Source organism: Macrotis lagotis, chromosome 5, assembly GCF_037893015.1.
Source record: "Macrotis lagotis isolate mMagLag1 chromosome 5, bilby.v1.9.chrom.fasta, whole genome shotgun sequence".
In the NCBI taxonomy this organism is placed as follows: Eukaryota; Metazoa; Chordata; class Mammalia; order Peramelemorphia; family Peramelidae; genus Macrotis; species Macrotis lagotis.
In genome coordinates, this window is record NC_133662.1 from 109138438 (window position 1) to 109157499 (window position 19062).

Consider the following 19062-nt stretch of genomic DNA (forward strand, 5'->3'; position numbering starts at 1 on the left):
CCACTCTTTTCACTGGTCCTTGATGGCTCTACACAGGAGTCAACAATAACCCACTTCAGGTACCCTTAGCAGCTGCCTAGCTAAAATTTCCTACCTGCTGCCTCTGTCAGCACTGTGACTTCCTGCCCTCAAGATGAGTTCTGGAAGTGGAAAGGGCTAGACAATTTGCTCCAGTGGTGGATAAGATACATCCTCCCTGTTTCATTTACTAGAACTAAACAATTTACATAAGATGAACAGACATCAATAGACCACAATCCATATAACAGATTTCATTAATTCATCTTTCCCTCTAAACCTATCCCTCTTCCAAACTTCCATACTGCAGTCAAGGGTACCACTATCTTCTTTTGAAAACTGGGCTATCATCCTCATTCTTTCTCACCTAGTTTATCCAAGACCATAAATCAAAATGTCCTCCTCCTAGGCCAGGACTGAGCCTATAGTAAGATGCTTGTGTGAGGAAGCCCCAAGTAAACCCACCTCTATATAATACTGACTCACCAAGGCAGGCAAGAGGGCATTTCCAATCTGATTTCCATCTAATACTTTTTGTTTGTGTTTTTGTAAGGCAATAGGGTTAAGTGACTTGCCCAAGGTCATACTGCTAGGCAATTATCAAGTGTCTGAGCCCACATTTGAACTCAGGTCCTTCTGACTATGGGGTCAGTCAGTGCTCTATACACTGCACTACCTAATTGTCCTTCACCTAGCTGCCTCTAAAGTGACACTTTTCGAATTAATTCTGGACTTATCTTAGTAAGCCCAAAAGTTGAAGGTAAAATCTCACTGCTTATGTGAGCAGAGATTCATGTATAGACATGTAGCAGTCTAAATAGCTTCTTAAATCCCTTCCAAAATTTCTTGAGTTTCCAGCTTTCAAAAAACAAGCTTTTATTTGCCCCTTTTAGAGAAAAGTTGTCTTGAGGAAATTTTGTGTATTAGTCAGAGAGACATTGTCTAATTACTTCCTGAACTAGAGTTGGTTAAGAGAAAAGATACAAAGGAGCCTGTGGTGAGCAGAAGGAAAACTGGTAGCCAGCAAAATAGGCAATCCATCAATCAAATATTTATTTAGTTCTTACTATGTGCCTAGCCCCAAAAAACTAGAAAGCGCGGAAGGCATGGAATCTGCCAATTATAGGCCATGGAGCTTAACTTCAATTATTGATAAATTTCTAGGACCTATCATTAACAGGATAGTAAGCATTGAGAAAAAGTAGAGATCCAAAGAACAAAACATGCTAGATTTGACTTCATAGCTTTTATGACAAGTTAATAGATTCGTACATAGAGACTGGTACAGTTAACCTAGATTTTAGTAAAACATTTGAGTTTTTCAAGTCTATTTTGTGGAATGGTTCTAAAGCATAAACTAGATAGTTATATAGATGGATGTATTTGGATCTAGAAGAATGGTCAGATCCAAAATGTTGTCATTAAAGGCTCAAGGGAGGCTCCAGTGGAGTACTTTGGGGATCAATTCTTGACTTTTTTTGCTGTTTAACATTTTGATCAATAATTTGGTTATAGGCATAGACCAAATTATGTGATAACACAGAGTAGGAAGAAAAGCTAACAGCTTTCAAAAAACTCTCAGATTGTTATAACACTGAGCCAAATCTAATAAAATGAATTTGAACAGGGCTTAACATAAATAACAGTTGGGCCCAAAAAAATCAACTTTGGAAGTACATGACAGGACACAAGGCTTGTTCTACTTAGTGCCAGAGGACAGAACAAAGAGGAGTAAAGGGGAAGTTCAGAAAAGGCAAATTCAAGCTTATAGTAAGGATAAAAGAGAGAAAACTAGAGTCCAGTGAAACAGCCCAGAAGCTAAACAGTTTCCATTTCACTATCGTCAAGCGAAGACATGGATGAGCACATATGAAATTCCTTTTCAGTCATGGTTCTCTAAGTCAATGACAAGATTTGGTGAAATCGAAGATAATTCCTAAATTGATTCCAGTTTTCCTTCACTATCAACTTTATTGGCATCCTGGTCTCACTTTAAAGAAGGCATTGGATATGGTAAACTTTTTTATTTTATTTATTAAGGCAATGGGGTTAAGTGATTTGCCCAAGGTCACACAGCTAGGTAATTGTCTGAGGCCGCATTTGAACTCAGGCCCTCCTGACTCCAGGGCTGGTGCTCTATCCACTGCACCACCTAGATGCCCTGATATGGTCATTTTCATACCAAGCTGATTCCCAAATACAGTAGTCCTAAAATACAACTTGTAAGACTTTGATAGCATGTGAACCAAACCCTTACTGCTGCCTGGATGTGAAGCTAAGGAAGCCAGGTCAACTACTAGACCTATTTTCCAATTTATACAAGAAGTCTAACTGTAATGATAAACAACTTTGAAAGTTGTAAAATCTGGGATTAACAAAATGATCCTCCATTACTCCAGGGTGTCAATATTTAAAATGCCATCTACCTCCTTACAGAAAGATGATAGATTCAGGGTAGGGTATAAAACAAGAGATATGCCCTTATTTATTCATTCATTCATTTATTTATATTTATTTGCTTGTTTGCTTATTAAGTTGCTTTAATATAGCCTCATAGTATATGAGGTAATTTGTTTTATTTGACCATGTATATTTGTTTTCCCCTTTCAAAGTAGTTGGAATTGGAGATTTATTATGAGAGAAAAACTTTAAATTTTTTTTAGAGTAAAAGAATCTGTATGTACAAAAATATTTATAGCAGCACTTTTTTTTGTTTTTGCAAGGCAAATGGGGTTAAGTGGCTTGTCCAAGGTCACACAGCTAGGTAATTATTAAGTCACTGAGGCCATATTTGGACTCAGGTATCCCTGACTCCAGGACCAGTGTTCTATCCACTGTGCCACCTAGCCACCCCAGCACTTTTTATAGTAATCAAGAACTGAAAACTAAAGTGGTGCCCATCAATGGGGGAAAGGCTGAACAAATTATAGCATATGAATATATTGGAATAATATCATGTCATAAGAAATGATGAAAGCAACAGTTTTGGTGAAACTGAGAAGATGGAAACACTGAACTGAAGCAATAAGAAATGGACAGAACAATTTATATAGTAACAGCACTGTCAAAACTAATAACTATGGGGGTGGCTAGGTGGAGTAGTGGATAGAGCACCAGCCTTGGAGTCAGGGGTACCTAGGTTCAAATCTGGTCTCAGACACTTAATTACTTAGCTGTGTGGCCCTGGGCAAGCCACTTAACCCCATTTGCCTTGCAAAAAAAAAAAAAACTAAAAAAAATTAATAACTTTGAAAAGATATACATGACTGCAGAAGGTCAATGATGAAACATGCTGCTCAAATCCTGAGAGGTGATGGACACAGGATGTGGAATCAGATATGCTTTGGCTGTTGTAGGAATCCACTTCGATTAACTATGCTTTTTTTTTAAATAAGCTTTTAGCGGGCAGCTAGGTGGTACAGTGGATAGAGCACCGGCCCTTAAGTCAGGAGTACCTGAGTTCAAATCTGATCTCAGATGCTTAATAATTACCTAGTAGTGTGGCCTTGGGCAAGCTACTTAACCTCATTTGCCTTACAAAAAACCTAGAAAGAAAAAATAAGCTTTTATCGATTATTTTCTGTTTCTCAAATTGCCACAACAATGACTCATATTATATTTTTCATGTACCTTTTTAGTCCTCCTAAAGAGCCATCCCATAGGATAAATATTTTTTAAGAGAGGGGTAAAAAGGGGCAGTTAGGTGACACAGTGGATTAGAGCACCAGTCCTGGAGTCAAGAGGACCCGAGTTCAAATCTGCCATCAGACAATTACCTAGCTGTGTGATCTTAGGCAAATCACTTGATCTCATTGTCTTGTAAAAAAAAAAACCCTAAAAAGAGAGGGGGGGGGCAGAAGTCAGCACAATTCTTTAAAAGAAATCTGAAAACAGGTGCAATGTCTAACACCTGTATAGCTTCCATTTCCACAAAGGGCTAAGTTGAGGTTGTCGTCTCTATTTTAAATTTTTTGAAATTTAATTTTTCCAATTACACACAAAGGTAGCTTTCCACATTCATCCATTTGCAAGTTTACGAATTCCACATTTTTCTACCACCCTCCCTTCCCTCCCCCTGTCCCATTGGGGTGAACAATCTGGTAAAAGTTGTACATGTATAATCATGCTTACCTTTTCCCTCATATTAGTCATGTTGTGAAAGAAGAATTAGAACTAAGGAGAAAAACGTAAGAAAGAAAAAACAAAAGATGTTTTTAAAAAATGAACATATGCTTTGCTATGCATTCAGACTCCATAGTTTTTTCCTGGATGAGGATGGCTTATCCATAACAGGTCTCTCAGGATTGTCTTTGATCCCTGAACTGCTGAAAGAGCTGCATCCATCATGATTGATCATTTCACAATGATGTTGTTGTTAATGTGAACAATGTTTTCTTGGTTCTGTTCATTTCCCTCAGTATCAGTTCATGCAAGTCTTTCCAGGATTGTCGAAAATCCAACTATTCATGATTTGTTTTTTGGGTTTTTTTAGGTTTTTGCTAGGTACTCCTGACTCCAGGGCCGGTGCTCTATCCACTGAATCACTTAGCCACCCCTATTCATGATTTCTTATAGGACAATAGTATTCCATAACATTCATATGCCATAATTTGTTCAGTCATTCATCAATTGACAGGCATCCCCTCAATTTCCAATTCTTTACTACCACAAAAAGTTGCATAAATATTTTTGAACATGTGAGACTTTTCTGCTTTTTATGATCTTTTTGGGATGCAGAACTAGTAGTTGTATTGTTGGATCAAAGAATATGCACAATTTTATTGTCCTTCGTGCATTTATTCTCGAGAATGTTTGGTTTAGTTTACAACTCCACCAATAGTGCATCAGTGCCCCAATTTCCTCACATCCTCTCCAACAATGATCATTTTCCTTTTTTGTCATCTTAGCCAATCTGATAGGTATGAGGTGGTACATCAATTATTTTAATTTACATTTCTCTAATAATGATTTGGATTATTTTTTCATATAACTTCAATTCTTCATATGAAAACTTCCTGTTCATATTCTTTGACCATTTATCAATTTGGAGAATGACTTGTACAATTTATGTTCTCTATATCATTTTGTCCTAAACTTCCCCCTCTCCATATTTCCAATAAATTATTTCTTGTTGTTAGTTGATATATGGCATCACCCTTTTCTAAATCCTGTAACTATTTTGACCTGATCTTGGTATAGGATGTGAGGTGTTGGTTTATGCCTAGTTTCTGTCATACTTATTTTCCAGTTTCAGCAGTTGTCAAATTATGAATTCTTGGGGCAGCTAGGTGGCTCAGTGGATAAAGCACCAGCCCTGGAGTCAGGAGTACCTGGGTTCAAGTCTGGTCTCAGACACTTATAATTACTTAGCTGTGTGGCCTTGGGCAAGCCACTTGACCCCATTTGCCTTGCAAAAACCTAAAAAAAAAAAGTCAAATTATGAATTCTTATCCCCAAAATTAGTGTCTTTGGGTTTATCCAAAAATAAATTACTATAGTCATTCACTACTTGTTTTGTACTTAATGTAATCCACTGATCCACCACTCTATTTCTAATACGACAGTTTTGACTGTCACTTTTTAATATAGTTTTGGATCTGGTACAGCTAGGCCATCTTCATTTGCTCCCACCCCCCCATTAAATCCCTTGATATTCTTAATCTTTTATTGCTCCAAATAAACTTTATTACTATTTTTTCCTAGCTTTGTAAAATTTGTTTTTGATAGTTTGGTATGGTTATAGAATAATTTAATTTGGGTACAATTATCATTTTTATTACATTAGCTTGGGCTATCCATGAGCAAATGCCATTTTCCCAATTGTTTAGATCTAACTTTATGTGGAAAATATTTTGAAATTTTTTTTCATAGTTTCTAGTTTTGTCTTGGGAGGCAGATTCTCGAGAATTTTATGTTGTCTACAGTTATTTTATTTATTAAGAGACACCTTGGCTTTTTCTTGGGGAGGGGATTGTGAAGCAATGGGGTTAAGTAATTTGTCCAAGGTCACACAGCTAGGTAATTAGGTGTCTGAGGCCAAATTTGAACTCTGGTCTTCCAGTGCTCTATCTACTACACCATCTAGATGCCCTCTACAGTTATTTTAAATGAAATTTCTTTCTACCTTTTGCTATTGGGATTCACTGGTCATAGATGAAAATGCTGATGATTTGTGTGGATTTGTTTTATATCCTGTTACTTTGCTAAAGCTGTTAATTTTTTTCAAGTTTTTTTAGTTGATTTTCTACAGTTCAAGTATACCAATCATATCTGCAGAGAGTGAATGTTTCATTTTTTTCCCTTCTTATTGCTGAAGCTAACATTTCTAAAACAATATTGAATAGTAGTAGTGGTAATGGACATCACACATTAATCCCACAATCTTCCAAAGTGTCACACCAGATAGTCCACAAGCATTTAGGCTTGAGTTGGCAGTTGGCAGCCCAACATTAAACAATTCCATAAAAATGATTATGAGGGAGAGATCAGTCCATCCACCACCCTAATCCACAGTTCTCTACCACTCTACCACCATCACACCAGAATCTACAGGTGCTTGGTGTAATAGCTATGGATAAAAGCTCACTTCCAAAATAAGAAATCACAAATGAAATCTAATCTGAAACTAGTATTTACAGTCCATTAATGATGCCAAACAGGAAAGATTAAGACAATCACATTACACCCCCAGTTAAGAACAATACCCTTTAGATATGATTCCATTTAATGAGCCATTAGTTTCAAGTATGTAGAGAGGGCTGGCAAAAGTGAACTGAGTTAAGCCAACCTTTCATTATTATGTACATTTCCTCTATAGGTACTATTTTTGCTTGAGTTTTCAGATGAATAAAAGGAGAAACCCAATGAAGATCGCTAATAGCATTACACTCCCAGAGTCAGAAGAAAACAAAGGGATGACCTAATCCAACCCTTCTCATTTTATAGCTGAGGTTTCAGGCCAAGAGTGTTAGTGACTTTCATAGTCACGAGGATAAAAAGTAGCAGAGCTAGGACTTAAACGCAGCTTCTCTGATGCCATATCCAGTCCTATTTTTATCATATCATGAAAAACAAAAATGACCATAAAAGGACTTAATGGTATGTTTTCAGGGGTATGAATATTCCAGGGTCACAGTGATGATAACAGTGATCCATCTCTACAGAGTCAAGTCCAACCATTCAATAAAAAGTTTTTCCTTATGAGTGAAACTTACTCAGAAATAGCTACTACTAAAACTCAATGCTTTGTATATCTACAACTGACATCCCTTAATATTTTTTTTTTGATCCAAAGTTAAAAACTCAAGGCACAACTGCTTATGCCAAAATTCCACTTGCAATCAATCAAGTGCCTAGTGATGGTAACAGATGCTATGAAATTCCAAAGCAATTCCTTAATTTTACTGAGGCTTCTAATATGGCAAGGGATATATCCCAATTTAGTGGATTCTCCAAAAGTACTCTACAAGGAAATTAGAATCCTTTAATGATATTTATCTGCATTTGACTCAGCTTTTTTTGTAGGGAGCAATAAGTCAACGTGGCTCCTTAAAAGAAACTTCATATACATGTTATCTCATTATTACATAATATTCCCATCATCATCTAGTTCAGGGAAATACCTCCTAAAATACAAAAGGATCCTGGAGTTCCCCTTCCTTCAAAAATGTGGTGATATATGTCAAGGGCATCTTACGCCTAGTGTGAAATAGCAGGGGCACAGTTTTCAGCAGTAAGGTTATCATTTTTGTCCACAACTTTCTTCAGTTTAAACAGATTGCTATTTTTACTGCTCAAATATAAGGATACAAGGCTGAGCAGATTTAGGGGAAAAAAAGAGTGTGACTACAGAATGTGGTTCAAATGAGTTACACAAGTTAGCTGGAATAAAATGGAAAAAAAAAAGACATACTATGCCTAACTTAAAGGTTTATTTTTTTTAACAACTTAAGGTTATACAGTATTTTGTAAATAAGCACTTCATAAATTATTCAATAAACCTTAAAGGGCAGTACTTTTTTTAATGCACTGCAATGTTTTTAAAAATTACCCTATTCAGAGGCGGCAGCAGCATATTTGATATTACTACTTTGGTTTTTTATTTTAAGGAGTGAAGTTAAAAGAGAATATATAATTAGTAAATAATCCCTCCCAGCAAATGAAATAATAAAATCAAATAGGAAGGCCTGAAGCAAAGTAACAATCACACACTAGACATGTATTTTCAATTTTATTTCAAAACAACTTAAATTTTTAGACAAATGATTTTAGTATATAAATTTGATTGTTTTTTTATACACAATATAAAGATTTCCCTCATTAGTCTTCCATAGAAAGTGTTTTACAAGCCTGAAGGATACTTTCTGCACACGAGTGTTTCTCTCACACGTAAAGTACTGGAAAATAACTGCCTAATGCTTCTACACATAAATTAGAACAGGTGACACTGCATATCAAAAAGACTGTGAGAAACATTTTAGTCAATCAGACACAAAGCAGATATGACACGGAAAACTGTGCAAATTCCAGTAAGGCCAAGTCAGTAACTTTAGTTGGGACACAGAAGATAATAGAGGGGGACAAGTAGTGTGCACCGAATTAAAACAGCACTCAAGAGCTATTTTTTTTTAAAAGGTAGAAAGAGGGATTTTTTGCTTAAGCAAATAAATTTGTTTTCAACTGCCAAAACAAAGCAAAACTGAGCATCATAATGAGTGTTAGTATACTGGAGGCTTATTGGCCTGTTTCTGTGCAGCATGCTAAAATTAGCGAGAACCTCTTCACCGGTGCGTATGAATCACTAATATTCATGGTAATAGTTTTGTTTATTTTTACACAGATTTTTTTTTTACAGCATTTCAGGCATGTCTGATTTTGGATGGAGTATAACTTTTATCTATTATTTCGTCTTGTAAAAACATGTGAAGACAACGTTCATTCTGTGCCAATGGGTGGCCAGCAACCCTAGGAATAAGAATAAAAAAACTCAATTCTCAGAATTTCACAAAAATGAGGAAAAGACTAAGTTTGGGCTTACATAGATAACTATTTTCTTAACATTAAAATATAGCATCATTCAATATCTTTACTCCTACTCCTCCTCCTCCTCCTAAAGTAGATGAAATTTAAAGTGAGAAAAGATTACTTCTGTGTCTATTACATCTTATATATGGTACTGAAAAATTCCCAGGGTTGTAATGTCTTTCCCAGAAGAGCAGAGCAAGTTCACAAAAGAGAGCAATAATAACTCTGCTAAGAAATTGAATGCAGAGGCAGTTCTTGGACTTTGTGTAACTTTCTTCTAGTTTTCTCATTATTTTGTTTGTTTGACTTATCTATCAAGTACATTCTAAATGGGATGTACTTGGGATAATGCATTAAAATTCTCTAAGCTCCTTTAACCACTGACTATATTATGTAACACAAGCATATTTTCCAAACTTTTTTTAAAGGAAGAAATACAGTAAGTCTAGGGAGTTATTTATTAAGACCAATACACAATTATAGTCAGTCCTTTTTTCCTTTCATAAATCTTCCTATTACTTTTGCTTTTAAAAGAGCTACAAATTCAAGTGGGAATGAAATACATGGCTAGAAATTTTGGTATGCAATCTATTAAGGGTTTCTAAAGTAAAGACCAAATTGAGACAAACAATCCTAAGCATTCTTACAGTTTCAAAAGAATACATTTTACCATGAAAATTAAAGAAAAACGTGCATCTTTACACAAGGCATGCTGATAATACCTCCATCTGCAATCAAACAAAATGATTGCAAGTGCATTGTAAGTTTTATTGTTCATGACAGAACATACCTTAAATCAGAAAGATCCACACAAGTAAAACTGCATTTTTTTAAATGCTGTAATTTCAGTAGTAATTTGCATAAATTAACCACGCAAAACAAATACAAAACTTAGGTCAACACAAAGATACTCATTTCAATCACTTAAGTGTGTTAATATTTAACATCATACACATCATTCAACTTGTTAGGTATCTCTACATTTTTGAAGTTTAAATTATGCAAAAGTTATACAAGCTTAGAAATGGCTGTCAAGTCCAAAGGAAAAAGCAGTATTTTATACAATAAGCAAAACTGGTATTTGTTGGCTGTAAACAAAAAATTGCATATGCTTAATACCGTATCAGAAAAGGTTGCCTATACTTGCCTTAAAGGACAGTGAGTACTTACTTGTTTATAAATTGTTCAAGCCCTTGCTTCCTTTCCTCTATAAAAGAATCATCGAATATTCCATCATCTCCTCGAAAAGGAAGTTGACGCAAAAATGCTTTCCCAGGAAGAGGTGGGACTACAACCTGAAGAGGAAAAAGAAAAAGTTTAATTCATGCTGATCTGAAGCTGAGGAGTGATTTGTAGAGTACTTTTCCAAGTTTGTATGAGTCCTCATTGCAACATCATAGCTTCTTAGCTAGTTTACAGAGATCACTAAGGAAAACAAATGGGGAAAAGATTATTTTCACTACATTCTAGAGGTGAACAATTACAGAACCACTGTTTAAGAAAATTCCAAATGTGAAGACTTCCTATTCAAAATAATATCAGTTATTTTTTTTTAAGTTTAAAAATTTCTGGTGACTAGCAAAAGAAAGGTGTAATTCCTGGAAAAATGGAGGGGGGATGCAAAAGAAAAGAAGAATACTTCATCATTAACTATGGAGAAAAAAGAGGAAGGAACAAAGCCTGGCAAAGGAAACTACTTTACAGTTCATTTTATCTTCTGCATTAAGTCCAAACACCTATTTGATGTTCAAGGCCCTTAGTCCTTATTTTACACTAGTGACAGAACACAATATATCCTTATTCTCACCTCCTTGCCTTTATTCATGTTGTTCCACCTTAACGGAATGAAAAGTTCTATCATTCTGCAGGGTCAGTTCTTCAATAAAGCCTTCTTTATTGGGGGTTATTCTTGTGATCTTTCTTTTCTCTCTCTCTCTCTCTCTCTCTCTCTCTCTCTCTCTCTCTCTCTCTCTCTCACACTTAAGGTAATGGGGTTAAGTGACTTGCCCAAGGTCACACAGCTAGGTAATTATTAAATGTCTGAGGCCAATTTGAACTTAGGGCCCCCTAACTCCAGGCCAGGTGCTCTATCCGCTGCGCCACCTAGAGCTACCCCTGATCTTTCTTCTCAACTAGAAAATGCTTAACCTATATTTGCCGAACAAATTACCTTGGAATCTATCCCTCTTACACTTTTTAACACTCAACAACTCTGATTCTTTCATATTATCAACTAGAATACAAGTATTTTAAGGGCAGGAGTTGTTTTATGATTGTTCCCTCCAAGTCACAAATTCACAAATATTTGGGCATATATTACCCCAAGTAGGACCATGATGAGTTGGACACAACTGAGAAATGACCGAACAACAAAAATTATGTACAAGGTATCACCCAGTCACACTGATGATTCAAATACTCCTCAACCTGTAGAGATTATATTTTAAACTAAAATAATGTAGTATTGTTATGATAGATATTATAAAAGGAGGGGCAAATAACAGAAGTTCAGTGACTGGGCTGGGGATAAAAGTCTAGAATGTTTAATGGTAGGTTTAAACATTCAGAGTTTTGTTTAAGAAAACACAATTTCAAAAAAAGAAATGGAAAGTAGAAAACAAATAAGGAATAATTGATGGGAAGAGACAGACGGTGATAGAAGAGTATTTTAGGCAAAGAAAAGAATATATTTTCATGCAGAAGCTAAAAGAATTTGTTTTTTATTTAAGAATGAAAATAATGCAGATTGGTTGCAGTATTGTATCAGATCCAGTGCTTAAAGAGACATCAAAGGCCATGTAATCCAATCCTCTTATTTCATAAGTGAGGTAACTGAGGTTCAGGATGGTTCAGTTAACTTGTTAAAGTAGCAATACTAGTAATATTTGACATGGTATTAGAACCCAGGTCTTCTGCTTTTAGACCTGAGGTAGTCTCATCACCACATACTGCAGTAATGATATATAAGACTGGAAAAACTATGTTGGGGGTCATTATTGTAGCAGACCTTGAATATCAATAACAGGGGGAATAACATAGCCAAAATTTTGCTTTAGGAAGACTACACAGTGACATAAACTAGTTTTTATTAGACACCCATTATGCACCATTCACTGTGCTAAGTACTAGGGAAACAAATTAAGGTAAAGATGATTCCTCCTCTGGAGGACCTTATTGTCCCAGAGAGGAAAACATGCAAACAAGATATATCTATATCTATATTTTCTCTCTCTCTCTCTCTCTCCCCCACCTCCCCACATATACGTGTGTGTGTGTGTGTGTGTGTGTGTGTGTGTGTGTGTGTGTGTGTACAGAGGATTGGGAAAGGTTTTGTGTAGAAAGTGAAGCTTGGGGCGGCTAGGTGGTGCAGAGAATAGAGCACCTGCCTTGGAGTCAGGAGTACCTGGGTTCAAATCTGACCTCAGACACTTAATAATTACCTAGCTGTGTGGCCCTGGGCAAGCCACTTAACCCCATTGCCTTGAAAAATTAAAAAAAAGTGATGCTTTAGGTGAGATAAGATGACCAGGGATAGCCAGTGAAAACACACAAGAGCTGGAAATGTAGTGTCATGTACCAGAAATAGCAAGGAAGCCAGCATACATGGATCTCAGAGTAACAAGAGACCAGGAAGGGAATGGAGTTTGCTGAATGGAGAAAAGGATGGTGGAGGAAAATCATTTTGACAACTGAGAGGAGGGCAGAATGGAGTGGAGAAGAAACTTGTGACAGATGCACCAACCTAGTAAGTCTGGTATGAGGTGATAAGGGCCAGTATCAGAACAGAGGTAGTGTTGGAGGACAGAAGGGTGAGTATACAAGAGATGCTATGATGGAAACAACAGGACTTGACAGGAGAGTGGATAGGGGAAGGAGAGTAGAGAAAGTGAGTAGCTGAGGATATTGAGGGTGCAAGGTATCCTTGACAAGGAAAAAGTAGAGTTTCATGGGAAAGATAAATTCAACTGTGAACATGTTGATATCTAGGGAAGACTCCGTTTTGAGATGTCATCAGATAGTTGGAGATGTGAATGTGGATATCAGGAAAGGAGAATAGGCTTGATAAGAAGATCTGAAAACCATCTGCATAGAGATGATAACTGAAACCAGAGTTAAGGAGATCACCCAATGAAAGAGGGAGGAAAAAAAAAAAGCTCAGAACAGTCTTGAGAGGCTGTTATGGTTTAGCAAGATGACAGGCAAAGAAAACAGAGAAGGAGCAGTCATGAAAATGAAAAGAGCTATTAGAAAAAAGGGTGGGGGTAGTTAGGTGATGCAGTGGATAGAGCACCAGCCCTGGAGTCAGGAGTACCTGAGTTCAAATCTGACCTCAGACACTTAATAATTACCTTGCTATGCGACCTTGGGCAAGCCACTTAACCCCAGTGCCTTGCAAAAGAAAAAAAAAAGAAAAAAAAAGAAAAAGAAAAGAAAAAGAGGGTGATCGGTGATATCTAAGGCTACCAGAAAGAAATTTTAAAAAGATAAGGATTGGGGGGAAAAAAGTCATTCATTAGATTTAGCATCAATAGGGTCTTTGAAGAGAGCCACTGCTGAATAAGGAAGCCTGAGTGCAGAGTTAAGATTGAGAAGAAAGGAGTGAAAGCTTCTACTGTAGATGGACTTCTCAAGAAGTTTAGACACAAAAGTGAGAAAAGACTATAACCAACTGGGAGAAATGGATCAAGTGACAAATTTTTTGAAGATGGGAGCAATAAAAGCATGTTTGTAAGCAGTAAAGAAGCAGTCAGTAGGTAAAGAGCATTTCAAGATTAGGGTGAAAATAGAACAGATAGAGAGCAATCTACTGGAGAAGACAGAATTGGAATGAGCTCATTAATGCACATAGGGCTTTGCCTTGTGAAGGATAGACCTCTTCTTGTCTGTAAATTCAAACAGGGTAGAAGGAAGACTAGACTTAATTAAAAGTTGATGAAGAGTTTTGCTAACAACCCTGTTTTTAAGTAAGAAAACTAAAGCTGAGAGAATATGAAAACCTTTCTTCAAGATCACAAAACTTAATAAGTAGTAGAGCTAAGATTTGAACTCAGGTTCTCTTAATTCTTTTTTTTTTAGGATTTTGCAAGGCAAATGGGGTTAAGTGACTTGCCCAAGGCCACACAGCTAGGTAATCATTAAGTGTCTGAGCCTGGATTTGAACCCAGGTACTCTTGACTCCAGGGCCAGTGCTTTATCCACTGCGCCACCTAGCTGCCCCAGTTCTCTCAATTCTAAACTTAGTGATCTTTCTACTATACCACCAAACATGTTAGAAGGCTATTCTAAAATTCAAGTGAAAAATATAAAGATTCTAAATGAGAACCTATTAAGAAATGGGAAAGATAAGGAGAAACTTACGAAGACAAAAGGCACTATGAAGACAGAAGCAAGAGGACCTGGCTATTGGCTTGGGTGGGGATGGTGAGTGAGAAGAATCAAAGGTGACTGAGAATTTTAGGTTGGATGACTTCAAGGACAATGGTAACATTAACAGAAACATAGAGGACAAGTAAAATAATTAAGTTTTCCTTTGAGAGAATGAGGGAAATGCATGGGAAAAAAACTTATATTTTGAACATCCTGAATTTGAAATACTAGGACTACTGAATGCAGATATCTGTCAGGCAGTTGGAAATGAAGACCCATAGTACAACTGAGTAGTCAAGAGAAATTTGAAAGTTATTTTCAGAAGGTCTGCATTACTAATTTTGTGTAGGTCAGAAATGCAGGTTCTTTAGTGGTTGATCCAAAAACAGTTGCTTCTAATTTTAGAGTAGGGAATGTTTTTAATATAATTAAGGCATAGTTCACTAATGTGAAATTTAATTCAAGATTTAAGACAATCATATACTTCATCTTAACTTGACAAAAATTATTTTATAATCAGATTAAGTTATATAACTTAATCTTTGTTGAACTGATATTAATTACCACCCAAAAGACAACAAAAAATAGCATAGTGGGCACAAAGATGATACAAAATATTAAACCAAGAAATTGTTCAGGAAAAGCAGTGTAAAAAAATGCCATCAAAGAAACACATCATCAAGAAAGATGAATTAGAAGCCCAGTGATAGAAATTGGATAGTCAGCATGCCACAATGGCAGGGGAAACAAAGAAGATTCCTAGCTCTTTGGGAGTAACCCATCCCTCAGGTGAACTAATGGAGTGAGAGGGAGATGATTAGATTGTGATCTGTTATCAATAGTGGCAATATTCAAATTTGAGATTACAGATCTACTAGAAGACTAGATACATCCTTGAAAACACAAAACAGAAACCAAAACTATTAGTTTTAACACTTTAGCTTACAATACATTTTGTTTAGAGACAATATTCTAAGAATGTTGTTCTATCCCAATTCGCACCTTGCTTTCTCTTTCTAATTCACTTCGAAGCCACTCAAAATCACTGTATCTTCTTCTCACAGAAGACTCCTTCAACTTGAAAATAGGAAGATTTGTCTGAAAGACAAAAAAAAGTTAAAGTTTACGTAATATGCTTGAAAAAACTCTAAAAGAAAAATATTTCTACATGTCAAATCAGCACAAATGTAGAAAATGCCAGGTCAATTTGATTTAACAAGGAAATTGATAAGATGGCCTAAAGAGACAGCATTTCATCTTTAAAGACACAAAAAAGTATAAATTGTGTATTAAATGTTAAAGGGAACATTATTTAAAGAGCATAAAGTTTAAATTGGCCAAAAAAGTTATTCCTGTTCGCTACTGAGGTTAACATGCTGTACAAATGTTTTATATAAATCTTAACTAATATCCTCTATTTCAAGAAGCAGTATAGGAAGGCAACACTGATTACAATTTCTACTCACTACCTCAGTAAGGTTTACATACAGGAATTAAAAAAAAACTTTTAAAACAGATTTTGTTTATATTACAAACGTGAGACTATGTTTCTGATATAAGAGGAAAATTTAAATAAAACATTATTGCCTCTCCAATAGCACCAAAATACCGTGAAATAATTCTTTCCAAGAGTAAGAAATTAAAGCAGCCTTGCAAATTCGATCATATTCACATATCCAGAATCTTACAGGCTGTGGGCAAGTTAAATGTTTAAGTAAAACTGAAACGATGATCTGTAACATCCTGAAGTTATACAGGAATGCAAGAAAACATTTAGGGACTCAGTCTTTGCAATCTCACACAGAAGCTTTTCACAATTTCTAACAGTTCAAATGAAAGCCTCTCAGGATCTTTTACCTTTTAAGAATGGAGATAATATATTATAACTCAGAAACCAATGGATTGGGCCACTTTTGATTTGTGGAATATTAATTATTTGCTATATAACATTTTATTCATCAACAAAAATTTTTCTAACTGATCTAATTTAGTAATTTAAATAAGGATCCAGATGGGAGTAAAAACCCTCTACATTATGCTAGATTCAACCAAAAAAGGCCTGGTTTCTTTCTTAGAATGACAAATTGTATTGAAGATAGAAGATACAAACCAAAAATCACTTGAAGGACTTTAGAAATCAAATATGAAACAAAAGGCCAAGCAAAATAAAAAAAAAGGGCTTTAAAACAGAATTTACTCTCCAAAATCTAATAAAATTCTAGTTTTCCGCTTAATAAAAATGTTGCTGAGAGCCAGGGTGTTGCTTGGCAAAAATAAGAGCTTTGTGCTCAGGACCTTAAACTCATTTTGTAGTGTTCTCAACTTTTTCCAAAGTGTATTAGTTTCTACACTGTATACCTTACAGCTTGAAGTCCTACACAGATGCCGTTGTATATGTTTCATGCATGAAACTAAATCTCACAAGAGGTTTAAAAGCACTTGAGTTTTCTTTCCCAGGTAACCACAACATTTGTTCATTGTATTAATGACTAAGAGCAAAATTGCACCTAACAAGACTCTTATTATGCTAAAAGTCAAGCTTATATTCAAAGATTCTGGCTTTCTGTACAGAGTATTCTTATCCCCAACAGGGAATAAAATTAGGTCCCCCAGAGTGGAGAATGATGATTCCCAGAAATAAAGCACTGGATTATTTCTCTCTAATTTCACCTATTGGCTTTTTAACTGAGTTCAACCTTCCGCATTAAAATATTAAGTCTTTGTAAGTGTCAAAAGATAGAAAGGCCTTTACAATACTGAGTGTTTTCTGCAGGTGAGATTTTACATTTTGAATTCCCTCCTCTCAAATTACCTTACAAAAGGGATTAACTGCTCTCTTTTATTCAATACCTTAAGATCAAGCCTGTGAAAAGAGTTCCCTAAGAATTTTCATACTTCTGGGCACGGAAGTCTATAAAGTTAATCTCTGAAACAACATATCAAGCTTACAGGTACAATGTTGGGGTAAGAGTGCCAATTCAGCTCATTTTACCTTCCATTTTCCCTTTTGAACTTTTGACACACAATCAAGATTATATCTGACTCATTCTAATATGGAATTTTCACCATTTTGAGAGAAGGTATGTCAGAAACCCTCCCCTAAGATTTTCTCTTTTTTCCAAATGAGCAAAATCAAAGAGTCCTACTACAAAGGCCAGTTTTCAAGTATTTTTTTAATATATTTTTTTTCCTGTGTGAGCTTTTTCTCTTTTGCTATCCTAAGACTATTTGGATATAACAACTCAAATTTTAAAAAGAATGAGGTGATAGTACATTTCTACAAACCTACCAGATTTAAAGTAGTCAAACATATTAGAAAACTAGATCATTTTAAGTCTTACTTTGCTGAATAAGATTACTACAAAAGAACTATTGAAACCTTACCATTAAACTACTACATCTGATTACAAGCTCTTGTGGTTCCACAATTATTTAGAATGCCTTAGGAAAGAGGGGGAAAAGCTCCAAATTATCTATTTAGATTGAATACAAGGAGATACCATTGCTATCATCACAAGCACTGTCAAACATTAACATGAAGCCCAAAACTTGTCTTCACACTTAAGAATTCTCTTTTTCATTCCACGAATTCCCCAATTTCCCTAGGTTAAGAAGAATTCCCTCTAGAAAGTCATTCTTTTGCCTCAGGGTGGAATAGAAATTCTACTAGTTTTGAATGATATGCTTGCAGGTTAACTTTGTCAAGTTTTACCATGTTGGAAAGGACTCAAAAATGACACCAACATAGATTTGGTGAGCTTTTCAAGAATCAGCCTCATCAAATTCAGAGAAGCTTTCCAGTAGTCTGGCCATGGCAACATATAAAAGACCCTCAAGTCCACTTCTGCAATGATAGCATAGTAGTAGGAAAGAGGGGGGCAGGGAAGAGTGGGGTGTATAAAAGATGCCAATAATCATATAGTTTTTAATGTATCTATAAATATTGGCTACCAATACTTTAAATGTGAGATCCTTATCTAAAGACTAGTGAGTGAATATTCTTGCAAAGAAAAAGGAAATTACAGATGAGTAATGATTTACATGTTCACCTTAGAGGGACAAATAAAGGAATTGGTGAAATTGGTTTTATTGTGCATCCCAAAACAAGAAACATCATTTTGTGGGATACCTGGCCATCTTTATCTTTCTTGCATTCCTCAAGATAATTGTTGCTTATCTGCTAACATCTATTTCAGAAGATGAAGACAAGAAAAACTCTTTTGAAAAACTATTTGATCATCCAAATTAAATTAAAACAACTTCAACATAAAGATAGGCAGTGGAAAAGTTTACAAAAAAATAACTTGGAATACATGGTTAGGAATAAGAAAGATTAGCAGGTTGCCTCAAAACTACAAATCATTAACATTTGCTTTTTGGGGTGGGGGGGAACTCAACAGAGAACAAAGCAAACTCATAATCATGATCAGTTTTTTTACAATGCTAACAGACAATAATTGTCTATAAAGTCAGACTACTGATTTGTTAAGAACAAAAGATTAAACAAACTATTGATGCAAAAAAAAAAAGCAAATGGTATAAAACCAAAAATTGTCAGAATATCACCTTTCTAAAGGAAATGCAACCACCATGGTATACTAGATAACAACCAGCCTTAATGTGATATTGAGCAAGTCATTTAACTATGGTGCC

The 19062-nt window shown here is 35.6% G+C and overlaps 1 protein-coding gene across 1 annotated transcript in view; it reads right to left on the minus strand.

The window, feature by feature from the left end:
• Window positions 1-8235: 8235 nt before the first annotated feature.
• SNX3 (sorting nexin 3) overlaps window positions 8236-19062 on the minus strand; it is a 45508-nt gene continuing 34681 nt past the window's right edge. The window contains exons 2-4 of the mRNA XM_074187296.1: window positions 15412-15507; window positions 10213-10337; window positions 8236-8982 (exon numbers count right to left, since the gene is read on the minus strand). Of these exons, the coding sequence (XP_074043397.1) occupies window positions 8877-8982; window positions 10213-10337; window positions 15412-15507 (327 nt within the window). The 3' untranslated portion in view covers window positions 8236-8876. The remainder of the gene's footprint in view (window positions 8983-10212; window positions 10338-15411; window positions 15508-19062) is intronic.